The sequence below is a fragment of the Miniopterus natalensis genome, chromosome 5, assembly GCF_054644295.1.
Source record: "Miniopterus natalensis isolate mMinNat1 chromosome 5, mMinNat1.hap1, whole genome shotgun sequence".
Classification (NCBI taxonomy): Eukaryota; Metazoa; Chordata; class Mammalia; order Chiroptera; family Miniopteridae; genus Miniopterus; species Miniopterus natalensis.
The window spans coordinates 33,592,343-33,616,155 of record NC_142085.1 but is presented as its reverse complement, the minus strand read 5'-3'; the positions used below and the strand labels follow the sequence as shown (position 1 = coordinate 33,616,155).

At 31.9% G+C, this 23,813-nt stretch overlaps 1 protein-coding gene across 1 annotated transcript in view; it reads right to left on the bottom strand.

Moving 5' to 3' along the window:
- LOC107531617 (regulating synaptic membrane exocytosis protein 1) overlaps nt 1–23,813 on the bottom strand; it is a 161,365-nt gene that overhangs the window by 124,393 nt on the left and 13,159 nt on the right. The window contains exons 2-11 of the mRNA XM_087817473.1: nt 17,564–17,631; nt 16,879–16,989; nt 15,196–15,295; nt 11,473–11,596; nt 7,369–7,415; nt 5,475–5,587; nt 3,406–3,536; nt 2,656–2,827; nt 2,374–2,527; nt 1,227–1,298 (exon numbers count right to left, since the gene is read on the bottom strand). Coding sequence (XP_087673599.1) covers nt 1,227–1,298; nt 2,374–2,527; nt 2,656–2,827; nt 3,406–3,536; nt 5,475–5,587; nt 7,369–7,415; nt 11,473–11,596; nt 15,196–15,295; nt 16,879–16,989; nt 17,564–17,631 — 1,092 coding nt within the window. The remainder of the gene's footprint in view (nt 1–1,226; nt 1,299–2,373; nt 2,528–2,655; nt 2,828–3,405; nt 3,537–5,474; nt 5,588–7,368; nt 7,416–11,472; nt 11,597–15,195; nt 15,296–16,878; nt 16,990–17,563; nt 17,632–23,813) is intronic.

Genomic DNA, 23,813 nt, shown 5'->3' with positions numbered 1-23,813 from the left:
AATTATGGAAGCAAATGAAACCTAATTCTAGAGAACTCTATAATTCTCTCCTAGTTTTAATGAAGTTGTATGCATTTCTCCAGACTGTGAATTTAGTCACTAGTGTGGAATCTGTTAAGTTTGCCAAACCCCTACCCTCAAATTAAGTGCACCCGTATTTGAGAAATTACAAAAATTAAGGGAACATATGTCAACACTGTCCTAAAGAAATGCCTTTAATAACTCTTTATATGTCCCAAGATTTTCTCTTTAATTTCTTCTTATTTTGATATTTCCTTACTTTTTATTAGTGAATCAAGGAAATAGTAAAGGATTAGTGCCAAGAAAATAAGCCTTTACTACTTAGTTTTATTCACTTTCTGTCAAAAGAGTCAGATGAAAAACTGACTTGAACTCACAATGCCACAAAAAATTTTACTGACTTATGACAAAAAAGATGTTGACTTAAAATGAATCTTTCTAAAGCATTTCCTTATTTTAAAACATATATACAGCCCAGCCAGGCGTGGCTCAGCGGTTGAGCACTGACCTAGGATCCAGGTAATTGGGGTTCAATTCCCAGTCAGGGCACATGCCCGGGCTGCGGGCTCGATCCCCGGTAGGGGGTGTGCAGGAGGCAGCTGATCAATGACTCTCTCATCATTGATGTTTCTATTTCTCTCTCTCCCTCTCCTTTCCTCTCTCTGAAATCAATAAAGATATATTTAAAAAAATAAAACATACACACACTCTAGTATAATTAGTGGTAAACACATCACAAAAGCATTGGAAGTTAAGCCATGCACATACATGCAGTTTTAAACCCTGCCATGCACCTTTCTCAGTATATTCCATGGAAGGCTAAATAATTTTCAGAAACCGAGGAAGGAAAGTCATAGATATACAATATAAAACATGAGAATGAATTTTTTATTTTAGAAAATTAACCATATCCTTTCACAATGAAATCCGTATTTTCACTTATGCTCGCAGCATTGTGAAATACTGATTTTAACCTGGCTAGCCATGCTTCTAAGAAAGAGCCTGTCTAGGTTAAATAAGTGGGGATATTAATGAATATCAGCTAGGCAATTTTACAGGTTCATAGTAATTTGGGACACAAGTCACCATTGACTAATATAATACTGATTTATCTGTGTCAGTTCAGTATCCCAAAGTAGTCTGGAAATGCCAGTGAAAACAAGCATAGAAACAGTGAAGCAGGGCCATGCCAATCACCCACGCACCTGGAGGAACTACTCCAATACCATCGTCAACCTCATAATCTGAGATGTCACTGTCACTGATTCGCTGAGATCCTGCACAACAGGAAGGCAAACAGATACTCTGTATCTTGTTGGTTTGTGAAATGTAAATGACAGGGTAACAGTTCTTTAAAAAAATCCAGCTAATGACATTACTACTAAATATTTTTGAAAAAGAATCATACAAAGTAAACAAACAGCAGATTTATACAGTACTGTTTCTTCTCCAAGGATAACATTTTCTAGGTATTTCCACAATAAAATCACTGAAGACATATAGAAGGACTTCATGGAGTAAGGTCGGATTTTCCAAATTATTCTTTAATTGTGGCCTTATTGCACAAGCCTATTGCAAAATGTATAGACTGTTTTCTACCCAGTGAAGTGCCCTCCTCTGCAGTTTAGGGAGGACAGGGCTGAGTGGAAAGGTTCAAAGAGACCTTTCCTGGCTGGAACTCCACTGAGCTCATATTATTGAAAGGACACCAGGGCCCTTTATAAAATATGCATGGTTAGCCATTACACTTCATTAAATATTAATATCTAGGAAATGCTTGATCAAAGAAGCACTAACATGAAATATTTAATTATATGAAGCAAACAATTCAGCTCTACATTACCAAAGTGAAGCTTCTAAGTTTCACTTATTGAATTAGAGATTTAGTCATAACTCAAAATTTAACGGATATGTACAGAAAAAAATAAGTTTTCCCCAATCACTAGATGAAAAACAACAAACATCGTTTATGTGGGTTTTAAAAAATTTTTAGTGAATAATAATACTAAAAATACCCAGCAACTATAAAGTTATTAAGAGGTTGCCGATTATATGTAGCAACCCAGCAATAATGACAAAAAATTACTCTATCGGTTAATCAGTCAACAGCTGAATCAGTAGAGGACAAAGAATTGTAAGTCAGAGTGCTTCAACTTTCAGCTCTGGAATTACTCATTACGTATACACTACATCCTGTGGGAAAACGTAGAAAATAGTTTTGCCAGGTGTCTTTATATAAATGAATGATTTTCCAATATTCTGGTCTCTAACAAGCATCTGAGAAAATATTTTGAAAGTTAATCTCATTACAAAATTAATGAAATCTGGTAACTAAAAAGACCTTTAACCTACTCTGCAGTTTTTTGCTGGAGCTTTCTCCGTGAACGTGTCGCCTTGGCATGAAAGGTGATGGCTGAGGCAGAGGTAGTGAAGACTCATCATGTGTCTGCAGTTTATACCAATGCGGTTCATCATCTAGAAGTGCTGTCTCCAGTTCTATGAGGATCTGAAAGCGCAGTTCTCAAGTTAGACCAGCCACATTTACCGAAGCGTTACACAAAAGGCAACCACAAGTAACACATGTGACAGAAACTTCAGTAAGCATTGCAGTTGAATCCTTATCAAGTACATCACCTCTCCGAGAAATTCGCTCTCTTCTTCCTGCACTCTGGGTTGATCCCACACAGTGATTTCTAGCATCCGTTCTCTAAAATCTCTACGATGTACGTGGGAATAGACGAAAGTTTGATTCCATTTTGGTTCTAGTACTTTCTTTACGGTTTTGGTCCTTCTCTTACTTTTATCGCTGAAAAATAAGTTTTCTTTGGTAAGTGAAAGAGCAAAAGCAAGCATATGCTGCCACCTACTGTAGTTACGTGTGATATTGCTATTGGGATTTTTACTATTTTTAATTCATATCTTTTCATATAAAAGTCTAAAAAAACTGTAGAGTTTAATGCTATTATAGTTTTAACTATAATGAAAGCAGTAGTTATGATTATAGGTACACATATACAAAGGCATATTCTAAATGATGTGTAGCTATCAAAGGCTGATAGGTATATAATGAGGGTAATGAAAGTTTTAAAATTGGGAGATTGTTTTTTTGTTTTAAATACAAGGCTTGAGGGCTTTGTTTTTCAGGGATAATGTAGTTTATTCCCTCAGATAATTATCTATTAAATTTTAAGACTATATCACAGGTGTAAGCATATGTCCACACTCATCAAAATGCACACATTAAATATGGGCAATTTTTGGAATAACAATTTTACCTCAATACAGCTTAACAAAATAAGTAAAAGTATACCCCAGAAAGGAAATTCTATCTTTTCTATTAGTAAAGATTTTTTTTGCATATTTTTTTCTAAAATTATTCACTACCTTCTATCTGGAAGAAAATACATTTTTACATAGGGATTCCTGGGACGCCCGTCTACTCTAGAAGGTAGATCTGTGGCTTGTAGAACATTTACAATCAGCTGGTGTCCCACTTTATCATACCACATTTTCACCTAGGAGCAATGAAGAAAGAAACTATTTGTAAAAATCATGAGGTAAAACTTTACAAAAATACTAAAATTATTTTTGAAGAAAAACTTTTTCAAGTGAAATACAATTGCATTATGGACATTGTTTTTTAAAAAGAATACCAATTTGAAAGCATAACTACTCAGAACTTGACTTTTCATGCATTTTAAACATAACTTACAACTGGTAGACCAGCAGTGTTATATTCTCTTATACGATACCATCCTATTAAAATAAAACTAATGATAAAAATTTTATAAAAAACTAAGGGAAGTAGGGGACACTAATTACCCTTGTTGTTGTTTTTTAACCTTCACCTGAGGATATGTTTTTTTTTCTTATTTTATTGATTGTTTAGAGAGAGAGGAAGGAGGGGAGAGAGAAAGAGACATCAATGTGAGAGAGAAGCATTGATCGTTTGCCTCCCATAAGCACCCCAACTGGGGATAGAACTGCAACCTAGGTATGGGCTCAAACCCACAACCTACTGGTGTAGGAGACAATGTTCCAACCGAGTCACTAGCCAGGGCTATCCTTGCTTTTCAAAGCTAAATGCAAGTGCTTGGTGATTATCAGCGCTTAATGATTATAGTATGGCTAAATGCATTTTATAGTACCATATGTAGATGAAATAAAATGAAATATATACAAATGAGTTGGAGGAGACCAGGAAACACATTTACTGTGGCTCTACTGTACACCAGGTACAGTTGTTTTCTGTTTGTGTTCCTTATTTAATTTTTATAATTAACCTGTTATAGGTTAAAATTCATGAGAGACTAGGAAAAGAACATAGGGATATGCAATACATAAATGATGCCTTCAAACTACGTGAAGGCCCAATAATGATATTTCTCCTAAGGTTTCATGATAGTTTGAATAAAGAAAAATGGGAAAATGACACACTGAGTCTATTGTTAGGCTTCTAAGAACCAGAACTTTGGCAGCCAATTTAGTATTTGTGTTGGCCATGGACAATGTTAACTTTAACTTTGCTTTAAAAATGTAGAAGTCAGTTTTGGTTTTATGGTTAAATAAGAGCACAGCTGTTTAATGGGTATATACTGGAACATATTTAAGAGTCATTATAAGCAGATAAGCTAATTTTCCGTGGAATTGTTTTTTCACAGTAAAGCACAGATTGATGATTCAAACACGGATCTGTATGAATCCGTATCTCTGTTCCCAGTTACCAAGAAAGGTTTTAAAACTACAGCAAGCTTACAGTTATCTTCTTTAATTAAAACCAAGAGAAGAGCAGCAAAAACAGACTATAGAAATCCATATTTTACTAACAAAGAAAAAGATCAACTAATATTTATAGAATAATTTAAAGCAAGGTTTTCTTCTAGTTATTTATACAAATGTGCAGTATTCTACAATAATCTACAAAGATTTGCATTTTCCTAAGTTAGTCGTAGTTTCTTTATCCAGCTTTTCCCAGATCATAGATAAGGCAACAGTGAGGGAAACTAAAGCTTGTTCAGAGTGATATCACCATAAAGAGTTTCAACAGATATCTTAAGAAGTTAAAAAGAATATTTTAAATTTAAATGTTTCAGTCTCCAGGCTCATAAGTTTGTTAAGTAAATAAAACAACTTTTTAAGTTGATTATGTCTAATCAACTACTTACCTCAGAAACTTTTGTATAACAGACAAAATATAATGGATATTTTATTTATTTATGTTATCATTTAATTTCAGGACATCTGGCAAATTACAAGCACCCAATAAATATTTCCAAATGAAGATAGAAACAAAGGAATAATCTTTAAAAATACATAAAAAATTGATGTAGACAATGGTGTTAAGTGACTATGAATATATCATGAGCTTCAAAGAAAGCCATACATTTTTTTAAGATACACTCAGAACAGTGAGCAAGTACTAATGATCTTTACCATGTACAAAAATTACGTACAGAAAGTTGTCCTGGTAAGACTTGCGGGGCATCTTTTAGAGCTCCAGGACTTGTTGGAGAAATAACAGAAATGGAAGGCCTTTCCATCTTCTGAGATTCAAAAGAACTTGAACCTAAAATGAGAAAAAAAATTTAAGTAATTTTCAGTAACATATTTATAACAGATGTGTGGGGAATAGATTTTTTTTTATAAAATGTTAAATGCATGTTATTTGTATAAAACCATAATTAAATACCAACAATAACAGCAGAGCCTGCTTTCAATTGGATAGTTGTAGAAAGTTATCATCTTTGATTGTAGAAAGTTGTCTTCTTTGATTACCTGCCTATTTTAAAAGTAATTAAAATGACATAATCAAATATTTTATTTATTTGTTTTAACTTGTAAGTGTTGATTTTCTGCATTTTTGGAGGGTATTTTACAGTTTAGGCTCTTGTATAACCTCCCATATAGGTAAGAGGCTTCAGGCCTTTAAGGGTAAGAAAGATGGTACCTGTTACTCTCTTGACTAAATGATCATCTATTTTGAACTATCCGTAATCAAATTAAAATGAATCCATATATAATAAAGTGTATGAGTAGATCTAAGCCTGGAATTCATCCCTGTTCTAAAATAAGATTTATCATTTATCTCAGTTTAGCTCTTACAAAGGAATCTCCTGAAAGTCTGAGAATGCTGTCTCTGTGACGCACCACAAGTGACTTGCTTCGCCTGGTGTGGAGGAGGCTGGCTCTCCACTCAGTCATTCAGTGAAGCCCTTTCCTCCCACTTTTCAAAGTCCTCTCTTCCCAAATCACTGCTTAAATATACCCTGGCCGAATCGGCAGTACAGAATGTCTGTATAATGCTGTTACTCCAGTAAGTATAACCTTGAACAAACAGCCATTCAAAGCTTTTATTAGCTTTATTGATAAAACACTACTTATGGAGCATTGCTTGAGAATATGCTATCTACACAATTTTTCACACATGTAAATAAAGTGTAAATTAAACCACATAACATCATTCTGTACCCTCCAAAACTTTTAACTATAAGAGAGTGCTATAAAATTCTTTGTTACTATGTCTCTTGTTAAGTTCCCTTAGGATAAACTTTTTCTTGGGTCTCTGTACAAGAACACTGTTGCTTCTAATAATCAGTTTGTTTAAATCACTGTGTATTTTATATGTCTATAAGCTGGGTTACATAATAACACTTGGTAATCAAGACCATGCATTATTAATTTAATGCCGATCTATGGCAAAGTAAATATTTGGGTCCCTTTCACATTCACATTGGAAACAGCATTACTTGCCCACACTCGGCATACAATGTCTCATCTGGAGTGTCTTTAACGCTCATGTAGATAACTCAACCCTCTAGACTCACTGTCCAATGACCCACTCATAACCACTGAATTTTACCTCTACTCCACCTACTCACTTCCATGATGATACACAACACTGTTGTGGTGTAGGAAAATTACTTGTTAATGTGCCTGTTTCCTTCACTAGGCAGCTCATGAGACTGAGTCAATTGCCAATCAAACTGAATAATCCAGATCACAGTAAATTTTTATGTACAGCAAATAAAACTACTGCTGGTATAATAACTGAGCTCTGTGAAGGTCCTGACTTTTTTGATTCAGAAGGGTATTGTCAATAAAGATTTTTGTATAGGTACACACACACACACACACACACACACACACACACACACAGGAGACAAAGAAAAATCTTAAAGAATTTCTTCGAATTTCCAATGACTGTCATGGTTGCAAACTTCTGATATCATTGGAGATAACCTTAGTATAGCGATACCAATTCATTCACATCAAATCATTAAATCAAACAATGTCTTTACTCTTCATTCAACACATATATTAATAACAAGAAATCTTTCTTATACTCACTGGACTCCAGGGGAGGATGGGAGCTCTCAGGAATCCGTGGAATGTCACTAAAAGAAACAGTGCAGGGTGAACTTCCCCTTAGCTCTACTACCCTGCCTGAGGCAATCACAGCCACACTTTACTCAGGGGTGTGATAAATCCTTTTAGGTCTTTACAGGTGTGGAAATGGACAGGAGTTACTATTAAGGCAGTTACTAATGTGCATGAATGTCAAACACCACACAAAAATAAAAACTGCAGTAAAAATAAGTTTTTATATATTTAAGAGCAAAACACTTTTAACATGACGACAATCAGACTAATATTGTGGCTAAAATCACCACAATATTTTTACTACCAAAACAGCAGGTTTTGGAAATAAAAAATGTTAAAGGTAATAGTTTACTTCAATTCTAGAAAATTAAAATGACACATATTTTACAAATCAGTAATATGTTTTACAAACACATCTGAAAGAGTTTACTGAATGGAAGGGATGAAAATATCTCTTGATACTAAAATAATATGGTGAACATCATGGGCAAAGTTAATCAAATGAAAAGAATGGATTGCACTGAAAATTAAAAATGATACAAGCTTGCAACAAAAAAGCCAAAATATTTTATATATGTGAATATATAATTCATATACACATATATAACCCTATATAGAGATTCATATCTCTGTACTGAAGTTAGCTAAATAGATGGTCATTTAGATATGATTAGAAAGTGACTTGTGAGAACACCCATTTCCTGTCACACTCACAAATTAACTCTGGATAAATATTTAATAGCCCTCAGCTTAATCCATTATCCACTGTGACCCTAGGAACCCTGGGCCATCTGTTTGGAAATTGTGCTGCACAGAACTTCTTTACCTCTGGTATTCCACAGATATTTTAGTATCAATGTAAAGACCTGATTAACAGTATGTAAGTATTAACATGACATATTAAAGCAGACTGGAGTAAGCTAGTATCAACAGAATTATTAAAATATTATTTAAGAATTTCTAACCACTTACCTTGTTATTTAACTTCAGTTTGATTTTCTTTGCACTTTTGGGGGGGGGGGGGGGCGGTAGATAGAAACAAAGAGTTTTCTCTGTTTGCTTATTTCCTGCCTCTCATTGTCACATTTTTGTACAAACTAATTCTCATAACCACCTATAATTTATACTGCTTGCAACTGGCACTATGCCCTGTATTATGTATTTTATAAATACATGTTATCATATATTTTTGTAAAAGTAATAATTTGTATAAAATAAATATTTTATATGATAATTAAGAGACTAGTTTGCAGTACCTAAGCTGCAAGAGCTCAACTATTTATCTTCTGCTACTTCTAAATTTAATTAGGGAAATAAAAGTAAATTTTTAAAAATCTAGAAACAATTTTTTATATAGTCTAACGTCTTTGAAAAATCAATCCCAAAGTCAATCGTGAAAGTTAGAATACCGAACTCTGAAACCAGGTACATGCTCTGGATTTTATGTGTTTGTGAAAGAAGAATTGTGACAAAGTTGTAAAAAATTTTTAAGTGATTTTCAATCAAAATCTATTTAATGTTAAATGCTTCAGTATTATTTTCTGGCATAAATTTCCACTTGACATTTACACAAACCTTCTTAATTAGTTCTACACACAAGTGACATAGAATAGTTCTAACAACAATTTCAAGCATAAATGTTAAGAATACTGTATTTGGTAGGTTGGCAAAAATGGCCAATACAGCGAGATGACTGACATCTCTTAGACATCACATGGGTTTTTGTTTTCTTTTTTAAATTACTATTTTACATCTCTTTTTAAAAATTCATTTTCAATTACACTGGACATACAGTATTATATTAGTTTCAGATATACAACGTAGTGATTAGACATTTCTATACTTTATGAAGTGATCACCCCAGTAGGTCTAGTATCCATCTCACACCATACAGTTATCACAATATTATTGATTATATTCTCTACTTTATATCCACATGGCTATTTTTATAACTGGCAATTTATATTTATTAATCCCTTTCACATTTTTCACCCATTCCCCATAATCTCCCTCCCACCTAGCAACCATCAATTTGTTCTATCAGTTTGTTTCTGTTTTGTTTGGTCATTTATTGTGTTCTTTAGATTCCACATGTAAGTGAAATCATATGGTATGTGTCTTTCTCTGTCTGACTTATTTCATGTACCATAAGACCCTCTAGGACCACCCATTTTGTCAGAAAAGTAAGAGTTCATTGTTTTTTATGGCTGAGTAATATTCCATTGTATATCTGTACCATATCTTCTTTTCCTACTCATATATCAAAGGACACCTAGGTTGTTTCCACATCTTGACTATTGTAAATAATGCCGCAGTTAACACAGGAATGCTTGTATCTTTTCAAATTACTGTTTTGGAATTCTTTGGGTAAACACTCAGAAGTGGAATTGCTAGGTCATATGGTGACTCTATTTTTAATTTTTTGGGAACCTCCCTACTGTTTTGCATAGTGGTTAGACCATGTTGACCAAATGTGCATGTAAGTTATACTGGGAATAATTTTTTAAATCACTATGCCACAAAACTATGAATAAATATTTGCTTTCTGCTTTAAATTATAGAACTACATTAAACAGAGTTATTAAATACAGCTAGAATTATTTTTGTAGGAGTCTAATGATTTCTCCATTAACTGGGAAATAGGTACCAGATTTAATTTTCATTTAAATATATCTTTTGTATTCCATATTCTTTTTAATTCCATAATCTGTGACAGATTAGCTATGCAGATTATTACCTTTTAAATTATTATCATAAAAAAGTAAAAATAATAAAAATGTTATTCCAGTCCACTTTAATTGTCTGTTATTTTTTAAAGTCACCACAAATCAATGGTATTTTAGCTGATTACATTGAAACCACTATTATCTGAAAGTATTTTGCAATGTGCACATGCTTGATTTTAAATTTTATTTTTTATACTTTTGACTCATTTTCCAATTACTTACCTCTTTTCCAGCCCCATATTTACCTCAGCACTAGAACACATTATGTAAAACTAGCATAAATTATAGTGTTGCTATTTTTTTAAAATCTGCATGGAACTGTAAATACTTTTGCAAATGTTTACTCTTAAAAATCACCACTTAAAACTGGTTATAAGCGTGCCTTTACTTTAGAGTTTTATATATATTAATATTATTCTTCGGAATATATGCTCATATATTATCAGTCTTTTGAGAATTAGAATTATATTTCCTTGTATGTTTTGCACTGACATATTCATGAGGACAACAGAATTTAAGGCTAGCATTTGTTCAACATAAAATATCTTTAATTAATGGCTTTATAATATTTTAGAAAAGAGGGGGAAAAAGAAAATAATTTCCAAAAATATATTCAAACATTAAGCCAATTATAAAAAGACAATTAAACATGCCTTCCAATAAATTATAAACTGGCAGAATGAATATTCTGGACATTGTGAGTTTGCCAGAAAAAGCTCACACTTTGGGGAATTCTATACAAAAATATAGAAAATATCCTCCTAGTTGTAGATAATTAAATTATGGCAAAAACTGAAGTTTTACAAATGTCATATTAATTATTATGATCAATTAAAATGTTAAAATACTTCACACTTGCTTGATTTTTAAATAAAATTTAGAACTATCCATGGGTAAAAAGATAAAAAAAAATTATATTCTTAGTAGAATAAATAGTTCATGTAGACATATGAAATCATTACTATTTTAAATATCACCAGAAGATGAGTTTGTTAGTGACTCCCTCTAAGGAAATATTTACTCATTAAATGAGAATTACTAAAAATAAATCGTTCTACCATTAAAAGAAAAATATTTTTTTTACTTTATGTTTTATTTCTAAAAATGCATATCAATACTTTTTGATATTACAGTTGTTAAATTGTGAAGCTTCTAAAATGTAGTGAGAAAAACTCAGTATTCCGGTTTAAAAATTAAGAAATTTTAAAAGTCTAAAATGTAAGCCCATCATTGAAGAAAAGCTGTTCATGTTAACATGTACTGTATGACTGCATAAACTTCTTTTTAAAACCCTGCTAATACATGTAATTTACTAAACTTAAGAAGTAAGTTTTTTTAGCCTTACCCAATAGGCCTTGAAACAATAATTTCAACTTGAGGTTCTGATTTTGATTCTAAAATAATGTTGTAAACTTCTTCATTTGTAGCTCCCGGCAGGGGTTTACCATTCCATTCTAGAACTTCATCCCCTTGAATTTAAAGAAAAGGGTATTTTTTTACCTTATATAGTCTGTGTATTTTTCTTATCTTTTCTCTTTTTCTTACAAAGAAATGCAAAACATATACAAATAGTTTAATTTTCTAGGCTCTGCTCTAAAAAAAAATTTGATTTCCATATAAGTTCAGCTTCATGGTTCTTCTAGACACTTTTCTTTCTTTTTTTTTTCTTTTTCTTTCCCCCAATGAATCCTACTGGTCACTAAAAACAGTACAATACAGAACTACCTTTACCTTTTGAAATATACCACAAATAACATAAAAATAATCTCATGCTATGGGATGGAATTAGCACAGCTTATTTGGAAACATTAAAAAATAATAATTAGCAGCATGCCCTCCACATAATAAATGTAGGCATCTCTAAATGTAAAAAATTCTTATTAAACTCTGCATAAATCCTGCTTTATTTTTGGTAGAAATTGCAATTAACATTTGTTAGCATGAATTCCCCAGTTATAAGTCATGCTTCATTGTCTTCACCAGATGCACAACAGAATAAAAATGCATGAAAGGACTTGAATTCATACCCATAGGGCAACGCAGGTAGCTATGGCAAAGTTACAAAGCAAGCAGATGTAAAACTGTTGCATGACAGTTAACCCACTTCCAGATGTTCATAACACACACATTCTATACATAATATATATTGTGAGCATTAAAGTAAAGAAAATATTTTTAAAATAATAAAAAATTAAGAGTACTCATTAGTTTGTTAAATATTCTGAGATTAATCAAGGAGAGTACATGATACCATGTTACAATACATGGTTAACAACTTGATATTTTTAACTAGAGTTGCACCACAGATCATTTGGGAAATAGTGTTTTTTTTTCATAAATATTTAGTGAAGTTTTAGGTCCCAAATGGTTCTCTGTCCAGTACATTTCCATACACTATGTAAGGCTTAGCTAAACTATCCCAGCCTCAATGATACCTTGAGGCATCTTAATTTTTTTGTTCCTACTTATTTTGTTGTTCTCAGTGTCTAGAACATTTTAATAGTTACATAAATATTTTCTGAACTAGTGAATCAGTATCATCATAACCACAAACATGAAATCTTTTCTTTTTTAGCTAGCTTTTTTTTAAGTAGAAAACTTTGTTTGATAGGACTATATTAAAGTAATTTTTTTTCAGCCAAATGTTTGCTGAGAAAGAAAGAGTAAATATCGGAAAAGCACATGCTGCTGCTTTGGTCTGGGGCTCAATGGGGGGAAAAAGGGCATCTGTATCCAACAAAAATGATAAAGTAGAAAAAAGATTACAGTTACTACCAATTGTTAAATGACTTCTAATAGTTTGACCTAAGAAGTTCCCTAGCCAGGTTTATGAAGTAGGCAATAAGTATACTTTACATAAAAAAGAAATAAAATAATTAAAAATTTAAATATAAATTAAGTCAAAAAATAAATGTTTTGGCCAAGAAAATAAAGTTTACATCATGTGAATGTATATATGTATATGTGTGTGTATATGTATGAAAAAATATTTTCTGGAACAATACTTACCTTGATATTTTCTATTCTACTATGCTCTATTTCACTTTTTTAAAATGATGTATGCAAACCATTAAATCAATTTTACTACCCAGTAATGTGCTACAATCAACATTTTGCAAAAGCACAGCATTATAAAATTCTCCTCTTTATAAATGCAACCTGGAAGTATAACTTCTAATATCAAATTAACTTAATACATGTATTTATTTGTTTACAAATCAATACATCCTAAACCATAAGGTAGTCTCTTTAACAATATTTATTTATATATGAATAATCTCTTCAGGCAGGGATGTAGAGTCTGATGATACAAAGATAAAAAAGAGAGTGTATCTGTCCTTAAATTTGATGGGGAGAAATATGGAAAAAAGTACTCTTCATAATATGACAGGAGTTCACCTGAGGAAAAGAAATAGAGCGAGAAAGTGCCAAGGGGGTAGCAATTAGTTACTGCTTCGGGTGAGATATCAAGAAATACTTTAGAACTAAGACATCTTTAGGTGAGTTTTGAAGGATGGAAAGGACTTCAACAGGCAGAGCATGAGAGCAGATAAGAAACCAGGTGAACTAGAGAAAGTGACTGGGTTTTATAGGCAGAAGCAGCTGCCAGGGACCGACAAGTAGACTGCCATGGCTGGAGGGTAAAGTGAATGGCAATCGAAGTGGCTGGAATTGTTCACAGGCGACAAAGCTACAGAGCTTTGACTTGAGCTGATCACAACTGGGAGGCACTGAAGAGTCTACAAGGAGAGTGTCAGTGTCATTTTGGATTTCTGATGATTCTATAAAGTAGCAGTACAGTGCATGAACTTAAGGGGGGCATCTGAAGTAGAGAAAGCAATGCAAGATTAAAGAAGATTGCAAATCTCAGGATCTAGGCACACAAGCGTTTTAAATAAATAAAATTTTTAAAACACCTTTTGCAGACTATCTTAAGTAATCTTCTATTTAAAAACAAAGACAAAATCAATCTGAAAATTTGGGTTTGTGGAGTTAAAGTTTACCTTATACTGGAGTAGTCAACAAGAGCCTTATACTTCCTAAGGCTTATTTTTGAGTCATCAAATAGGCAAAGACTCAATTTACTGACATAGTTGCTCTTGATTGAGTTATTGAGTGATAACCAGTCCCTGATAAGAAATAATAGGGTATTCTGCCTCTGCACATCTTCAAAGCTGTATGTATAGTAGATAAAATAAACAACCCCAATATGAATTTTCTCTCTATACAACATCTGCATAGCATGTTCCTATCAAACAAAAACCTAAATGATGTTGAGCTGTTATCCTAGTAATGAGTTATAACAAAATGTCTTTAACAGTCATAGACTATTTTTCTATAAAATTCAGCAATTACAATCTGAAGGTATAAAAAGTGAAAACATAGCCTAGAAATGCTCTCCTCTTCATCTGTAGCTCCCAGCAGGGATTTACCATTCTATTTGAAAGTTCATCCCCCTCAATAAAAAAAGTATATTGTTTTATCTTATATAGTCTGCTTATTTTTCTTATCTTTTCTCATTTTTACAAATAAATGCAAAACACATACAAACAGTTTAATTGTCTAGGCTCCGTTCTCAAAAGAAAATCTGTTGCTCATGAGTACAATATATGTCACATTTAAATTAACCAGTATTTTACTACATAGTATGTATAAGAAATGTGATTGGGATTATATTTTATTAAAAACACTGCTACCGTGTTTTGGAATCACTGTGAAAAACTGTACAAATTATTATAGCTTAAATATAAACTAAAGAAATAAATAATGATATTATTTTTTCCAAAAGCTAAATCGTTTATATATTTGTAGCAACATTATAAAGCCATCTATGAAAATTAGCAATCCTTCAGCATTTTGCATCTATTTATTTTTACATAAATAAAAAAGGATTCTTACCTATACTTACTCTCTCGAAACTGCTAGTGATGATATCAAGGAAAAACTATTTATTCATGCATTAAAATTAGGTATTTACTTAATTGACTTATTTATAACTTACCCAAATTTGAAAACCACCAACTCATGCATAGCGTACACATTGTTCAGATGTTAAAAGAAACTTTACCTGCTCTTAAATGTCCAACTACATCTGCAAGGCTACCCTTCTTTACTTTGGTGATGAAGGCACCAAGGCGTCCTAAGTCAGTCATTTTTCCTCCAACAACCTGGATAATCATAAATTTATAAGTGTCCAAGACTGAAATATAAGTTCATTGGTTTGAGGAATTAATCACACAGTATTTTATAATGTATTTAGGACTGAGCGTGGGGACATTAATGAAGTGAAATACATTTTTGATTAAAGGAGCTGGTAGTATAGTTTTAAAAAGAAATCATCATCTCACTATCTTTACGATGACCATGTATCGTAAGGAAGCTTATGTACTAATTCCTTTTCTTGGCCTAACAATACAAAGGTGCATGAATAGTGCATAACCTTAGAAGGCAAATGCCAGGTCTTCCTTCCTTACCATCAAACAGGAAGTGTCTGACACTAGTTACACTAGAGTTCACTCTTCTTTGTCGTCTTAATTCATGCCCACCATTGGAATTATATTTCTAAACACGGATAATGCCCCACTGGCACAGCAGATCTTGGTCTCTTTTTTATATTTTTGTGCAAAGTAAGTCTAAGACATAAAGACTAGGAATTCAAACCAACAACAAGCCACTTTTGGGAAGTAGTTTACCATGGTCAAGGGGTAATAGCCTAAGTTTATCTCTGCTACTGGCCGTCTGAATGAGCTTCTCGCCTGACATCTACATGTGATTCAATCTAACTCTCAAAGTCTGAGTTATATTACTGAATATTTAATATTCAATTTTCCACTGTAATTAAAAATAAATACACCTGAAAGTTTCTAAGTTTATTTTTTTTCCAAAGCAGGGGCTACATATTTATAATTAGAAGTCAGAGAGAGAGTCTCGAAAGTTGCGATTGATCCATAATTCGTACGGACATGTCCATTAGTGGAGGTGACCAGAATTATTTCATAGCAAGAGAAATTAATGATAATAATAAAGTGATACCATTAAGTACATTAACTTAAAATTTTTAGTTGGATTAATACTTAATGGTATGGAAGAAGTCAAACTATCACAAAACTATAATATAATCTCTTGGTAAATAATTTTAAAGCCACATCTTGAATGTTTCTCTAAGTTGTCGAAAGCAAATAAAACCATGAGATTTAACACACATGTACACACTTAACAAAACAAAATGTATGTATATATTTTTCCTACAATACAACATAATCTTTTGTAATTTATTTAATTTTATATGTTTAAGTCAATTATTATTTTTAAAGGAAACATTTTACTCTTTTGATATAAATTCTATTGCATGTAGAAAACAGTTATCTTTAATGATGTTTTATGTTGCTTGTGAACATGTAATAAAATCATGCAGTTCCACATTATCTAACTTTACTGTCGCCCATTAAAACCTTTTTTGATATAAAAATTGTTCTTGAATTTTATATTCAGAGAAATATTCTTTAGTTTTCCTATATTTTATTGCAGTTTTCTAACATATCATTAAGTCATATTAATAAAGTATTTCAAAAATATTAACCTAGATAAAATACTAAATCTACCATAAGACACCAATATATTAATGAGACATATTCACTAGAAGGACTTTATTTGGAGAAGAAAATATTTAAAAATCACTGTCAGAAACTCTGTTGAATACATTCCACACGGTAATCACCCTGTAAGAAACATTTTAAACCATCATACTTACTTTCAGACCCAGTAATGCACCCGGTTCTTTGGGCATGGTTGTTCTCTTGTTAAGAATAACACGTCCGATCAATCGGTCCCCCTCTTTAGATGGTTGCCACGTTACAGGATGCTATGAAAATGTGAATAAAGTTAAAGAAAAGTTGTTTCTTTTCCTATAGACACATAATTATTGGTTGTCATAAGATATGATTTTCTCAGTTAAAAGACATTGCCGAGGGAATTCTTGATTCTGGTGGGCTCTATCCTTGTAACGATTTTCATTTTTAGCTATATTTTATTTGCAGTAGACACTATTATCCTAAATAGTTCTAAAAGTAGTCAGCAGTTAAGTACATCCCTAAAAATAGTTCTGAAATAAAATGACTTACAATTTAAAAATATATCTGCTTATATAAGAAAACTGATTCTGTATTTTGAGTTGTTAATGTTGATATATTTAACCAAATAATATCTAATTTCTATATAGTCATCATTTGATAATTTCTTTTTATTTAAAAGTTGTTATAATCATTCAGTGGTAACTTTTTTATTCAAAACTGTCCTGTCTTAAATGAAATCAATATTTGCTCTCATAAAATGTATAACGGGGCAGAATGCTATACTTATCTATCACATCTCAGACAAAGGACAATAAACGACACACATTACCCCGAAATTCCAAACTCACTTCCCAGAAAGCTTACCGAACTAATCGGTGATGTTTCCCGGCTATGCCACGTGGCAGGATCCAACCAGTAATAATCCAAGTCACCTGCACATACGAAAAAAAATGAAAGTGTAATGCTTTAAAGTAGAGAATGCTTTAGTCCTTTTAACTACGACTTCTTCAATCTATAAACGATTATGACTATCATAATCTTGAGTGTGTCCATCCCAGGATGATACACACCTGCAATGCAAAGGCTATGACCTGAATCCTTGGAATGAATACATGTTACGAGTGCACTTCAGACTATAAGAGAGCTTCCTTTTACTGTCATTACCAGGCTAGGAACACACCCAAAAATTATGGGAGGTTCTGGGTTAATCCACCCCATTTCCTCTCCAGTGACTATCCACGCCAGGCACAGCCTGCCATCTAGTGATGCTGCCTACAATTGTATTCATCGATTTGAGATAAGTATTAAAATGTAGTGTCTCCCTTTCTATGGTTCTGAACTATATCCTATCTTTCAAAATTATTCCCTGGCCTCTGTCCTCTCCATCATCAGCTGTAAAGCAGGACAAATACTCTTTGGACATGATGTTGAGTAATTAAATATCAAGAATAACTTTTAGGAAAAGAGTACATACACATGACAGAGTATTAATTTCATTAAAGCCATAAAAAAAGACTTACAATCCTAACTCTGTAAACATGAACTTATGAACCTTGCATTTTTATTTTTTTTGTCTAAAAAGCATAACGTTAAAGAAAGCATCTAAGAAAAAGGAAAAACATAATGGAATGCATCCATGCTTTCAGTAATTGCACAGAAAGAAAGGAGAGTGGGTAGCCCATGTGAGAAAAATGACCTGTTACATTTCATATATCAGATTAAGTCAATTAAAATTTTTCTCCTTGTGGTTGAAAGAGAAAAATAATAAGAGAGTGAATAAAGCATGCCAGCTAGCAATGAGATGTCTAGCTGAGTACTGGTGACATATGTTGGGCTGATATGTGTGAAAGTCCTAAGTAAAAAAAATTTTTTTTTTTTTTTATGTAGACAACAGGCATGGCAGATACAGGCTTTATAAAAGAATGAAAACAGAACATAAACATTTCAAATATACAAGCATATAAAATCCATACACTTCACAATTTCTTGGTGGCTGTTTCCCTTTCTTTTTATATAATATCTTAGAAAGGTTGATGAAGAATGTTATATGTACTATAATAAACACAAAAATCTTCTTCAAATATGTCATATAGATAAAATATATTCTATAAAGGAGTGAATATTAAAAATTACATTAGCAGAAACTATATTCTGTTAAAAGTTACTCCACAGGGAGTCTATACCCCTCTCTAAATCATACACTTTAAAATGTATACATGACTTGGTGTCAATAATTATATATTTTTAATATTTTACTGGGCCACCTCGTTAATGAAACATAAAAAAAATTATAAAAGGAAATTTTTCTTCTTTATTTTTGTTGGTTTTAAAATTCATATGCTTATTTTTATAGTTGCTATGTCTTTAGTATCATGATACTAAAGTTTTTTTCTCTTGAAAGAAAAAAGTATTTATAATAATCAAATTAAAATTAACTACAAATATCATTCAAAAGATTATTGCAATTCATAAAGCTTTCTCCCTAAAATTCCATATACCTAGAAATAAGGTCTGATGAGTTCTTAAGCGCTCATTCATTTTGAAATACTATGACTAAAATAAAACCACTTAAATAAAATTAGTAATTACTTTCAAAGCTGCTTTGAGAAATCTTTGAGGTTAAAAAGAAATGATGAAAATCCATCCTATTTAAAAGACTTCAAGAAAACAAAGTTTGCTGTATGGTTCAATAACCTTAGATCTTAAAATCTCTATGCTTTGGGATCCTTCTCTAACTTATGGCCCAATTTCTCATATAGTGGTTCAACCCTGCGTTTCACCCAATTTTTCGTAAGTAAATCTTAAACTGTCTCCTGAATGTTTGCTTATATGGAAATAACCAAAAGATGATTTTTCTGCTATATTTTAGTGATGATACCGAGCATCCTTTACTATGGAAACACTGCTTTCAAGCAGTTTATTCTATCATCTGTAAGCTTTGTAGGATAACGATCTTGATGGAGAGTTTCTTTTCATGGTTTGAGATGGGACACATACAGTTTGCCAGGTGATGTCCGTGTGCAGCCACAACTATTCCTACCACATCCTGGCAGTGGTAATGTGGATGCTACAGATTTTGCAGCTTAAAAAGAAACATTTTCCCTCAACTTTAGCCATGGATAGTATTATAGATATTTACAAAAATCATACAATAATATTTTATATATTTTAGTATACAATTACACTTCCTTCATATTCTCAACAGATTCTAAAAGTTTTATCACTGATTTCCATTATCACTCATTAAAGTATAAAATTTTTGTTTAAAGACAAAAAATAAATTTTAAAATCTAAATATAGAGTTTTAAACTATATTTGTTTCTTTTTTCCCTGTAATTACTAAATTTGAAGATATATTGATTTTAAGTGCTCTATTTTGTCTATGTAAGTCACATCTTTTTATTAATGGACTAAGCAACACTCAACAAAACTTTCTCCTAAAATGTTCAGACTCTGGTATTTCATTAATATAAAACATTTTCCTTGATTATTTTTCTAATACATGGTTAAAGATATCAATTTCAAGTGGCATGCCTACAAAATGATAAATTCACAGTACAAGGAATTAGTACCAAAGCTCTAATGTTCAATATAACTATAAAGGAATGAATTGACTACTACCATTAACTTCGATCCAGGAAATGTCTGAGTCTACTGAAATGGCTCAAGTTCATAAATTGCTAAGTTCAATGAAGTGCTATAATTTTAAGTATTATTTTTTGTGAAGACTTTAAAAATAGACTTTTATTTTATCCCTTTGGAAAAAAACTAGGTTAAACAATACATAAGCACACAGCTTTTTTCCCACAAATAAAAGTCAGTTAAATGCAATGTGAGCCTTCTGCAGAGGATAGAACTGTCTCTAAACTCAGGTCATCATGCTTAGAGTATATAATAATGCATGAACTTGCATCTCTGATTTCAAATTGTGTGTTTTTTGTCTACTGTGAAGCACAACATATTCCAATAATACCAATCAAAGTCTAACAAAAGTATTCTAAATAACATAGATGTATGATTGTGTATGAGTATGTGAAGTCTGTAAGGAGCAAACCATAACTCTGATTTCATTCATCACATATCTATTTAATAATTTTCATGGCATTTAATCAAGTAGAATGTTCATCTGATGCGCAGGTCATAAAGGAAAGCTTATCTGCACTAACAAACACTTTGCAGTATTAGAAAATCTGGAATTCTTCTTCATCGCCAGTAGAAATACACAGCATCTTTTTAAAACATCACTATAATGAATGGTAATTAAAGATGGGACTCAAACTGATTACAAGATTGACTCATAGCAACTCTTCGCAATTTCAAATACATATCATAATTGTGCTACTTGTCATGCTCCCCCCAAAATTTGTTCTTCCTATATAATACAGATTGTTGACATTCAAAAAAATTATAAAATTCATAGACCAAAAATCAGAAGCATCATCTTTCCCAGAGATTTCCTACACTTCTTAACATGTTTTCCTCTTTTTTTTGTTTATTCTCTACAGCAGGATGTGTGCTGACACTAAATAAAGTTAAATAAATACTAATCTACCTTATTATAGCATAGTACACAAACAAATTAAAATAATGGGCAAAATATATAGGTAGTAAATGTTTTATGTAGTGCATACACAAAAACCAACTGAATTCCAAGAATGGGCTTTTAATTTGAGACAAATTAAAACACCAAGTACCATGGCCAGCACACATGAGCTAATAAATACTGCTTTGGTTATAATGTGGTAAAAACATTTATGCATTTTAGCTCATTTTAATATTTTACAAGGACATTCTTTTCATTGACAGGAATTAAAGTCCAAGTCTAAGAACTGAGATAAAATCTTACCTTCTGGTTAATATAGTGAAAATAACATTTTGAAATATTTTTTTCCTATTTTAGAAAACTATTTCAGATAATTTTATGTCTACAAAAGGTGTGTCCACTCCTACCCCTAAATTATAAACAATAGTGGAGCTACCTTTGGAATAAATCAGCAATAATGTGCTATGCAGCAAAGTCTTAGAAGGCCTAATTTCACCTAAATTAAATTAGCAGTCAGGGACAGAAACACTATTATTTAATAGGACTTACTTTCTATGCAATAAAATTAAATGGGAAGATATACTTGTTAAATTTAATTATTAATCATATGATCTATGAAGTATTAAAACCTGTAAATAAATACTAATATGTGTACTGAGGCAAAATCATGAATGAATTACTGTCAGTCTAAGTTCCTAGTAGAGTAAAAATATTGGTCCTCAAATACTTTCTGGTGACTTTATTCAAAATCCACATCAGTGTTCACCCCACAATTTGATGTAAGACTAGAGGCATCTCCAAACCACTGGTCTTCAGCAAGAACCTCCTGAATAATTCTAAGTAACTTAAAATCCAATTTCTGGCTTGGGCCCACGACACACGCACACACAGTGTTATTCCTTGGAAGAACTACATTATCTCCAGTCCTTAAGGATTCATTAGAGTGGCAGTTCTTTAAATGCATGCTAGAAATTTCACTTTGAAAATGTCCCTTTGTTCACAATGTGTTGTTTGTTCCTGTCATAGAATCAACAATATTGCTCTCTCCTCCCTCTCTTCGGTATATAAATTTGATGGTCAAGTAAATGCATAAACTATTTTTTATTAAGTTAATGCAGTGTAAAAAATGGTTATATTCAGAAATTATTTATGCTCAACAGAACCTCCAGAGTTGAACTACCTCTGAGGTGCCATCTCGGTGTTTTATAAGTAGCTTATCTACAAAAGGGGAATTTCTTATTTAGTAGAGGTGGTACTTTTCTGGTTACATGTATTTTTTAGTTAAGTTGAGAACTAATTCTTGGAATGCCAACTCTACCGCCACAGAATTCTACAAAGCAGTTATATGGAGCTCAGAGGCAACATTTCTGGTTGAGCTTTGAGCTCACCCATTAAGGTAAGACCTCAACTTGGGAGCTAATAACTTCTATTGCATTCCATTGTTCTTTCAAAGGTAGGATGAGAGAACGTGCATGAAATTGCTTCATCAATTATACAAAGCATTGCCGAAACACAAGTTGTCATTAAATTACAAAAATATATATTAAAAAGTATTTCCTATAATAATATTGATAAGCATTCTGTCAATTCTAATGCTTTGTAAAAATTAAGAAAAGATTCTTCTTCTGCCCCGCAGTTCACTTATTTGAAACCTTGAATAATCAGAGAACCACATAGTATTTTAATTTCTCTTACTTAACATTATTTCTTACTTGATATTTATAATTATGTTGTTTTTTATAAAAATAAAAACCAGCTACTGTGTGAAAAAGAGCATTGTATTAGAAGTTGGAGACTTGTGATTCTATTCTAACTCTGCCATATTAGGTGCAATTTCTTGATAACAGTCCTTCGTTTCTATGAACCTTACCCTCCTCTGTAAAATGGGGAGAATGACACTAGCTCACAAAGCTTCTATGAGGATTAAATAAGTTTTGAAAGATTTGTAAACTATGAAGAACTTAAGAAATAGATTTTATTATATAATTACATAATTGAGATTACAAATATAAAAGCATGGTGTTATAGTTGAAAAGCTATCATAACTAACATAGTTAAAATCTGTAATCTTTGCAAAATATATATGCTTTGAAAATAGGCTTAGAAAAATATTAGAGTAATTTTGTTTATAAAAATTATTAATTGGCTTGGCAAAAACCAGATGCTCAAGTGTTCAGATTAAATGAGTATTTTTTTAAATTCCAATTGTTGAATAAGAAGTAACATATATAAAACTGGTAACAAATTCTCCTGTTAATTTCCACAAAGCCAATGGAAGCCTAAGGGATTAAGAATATGGTTACTTTTATAATTAAGCAACCTATACATTAAAATGTATACGGATGAATTCCTAACCAAAAATATCTAGACTGTGAAGTAATTAATTTGATGGGCTTGCACAAAGTATCCTTAACCTAAAAATAAGCATTTGTCATTTCTTCTTCATATAATATTTTTAAGTGGGAGAACAAATTACATGTGGTATATAAACTAAATATTTCAGACTGAATTTCTTCAAATCATGAAACAGGTAGGCTACTTTAACCCTTTATATTTTTTTCTGATGATTCA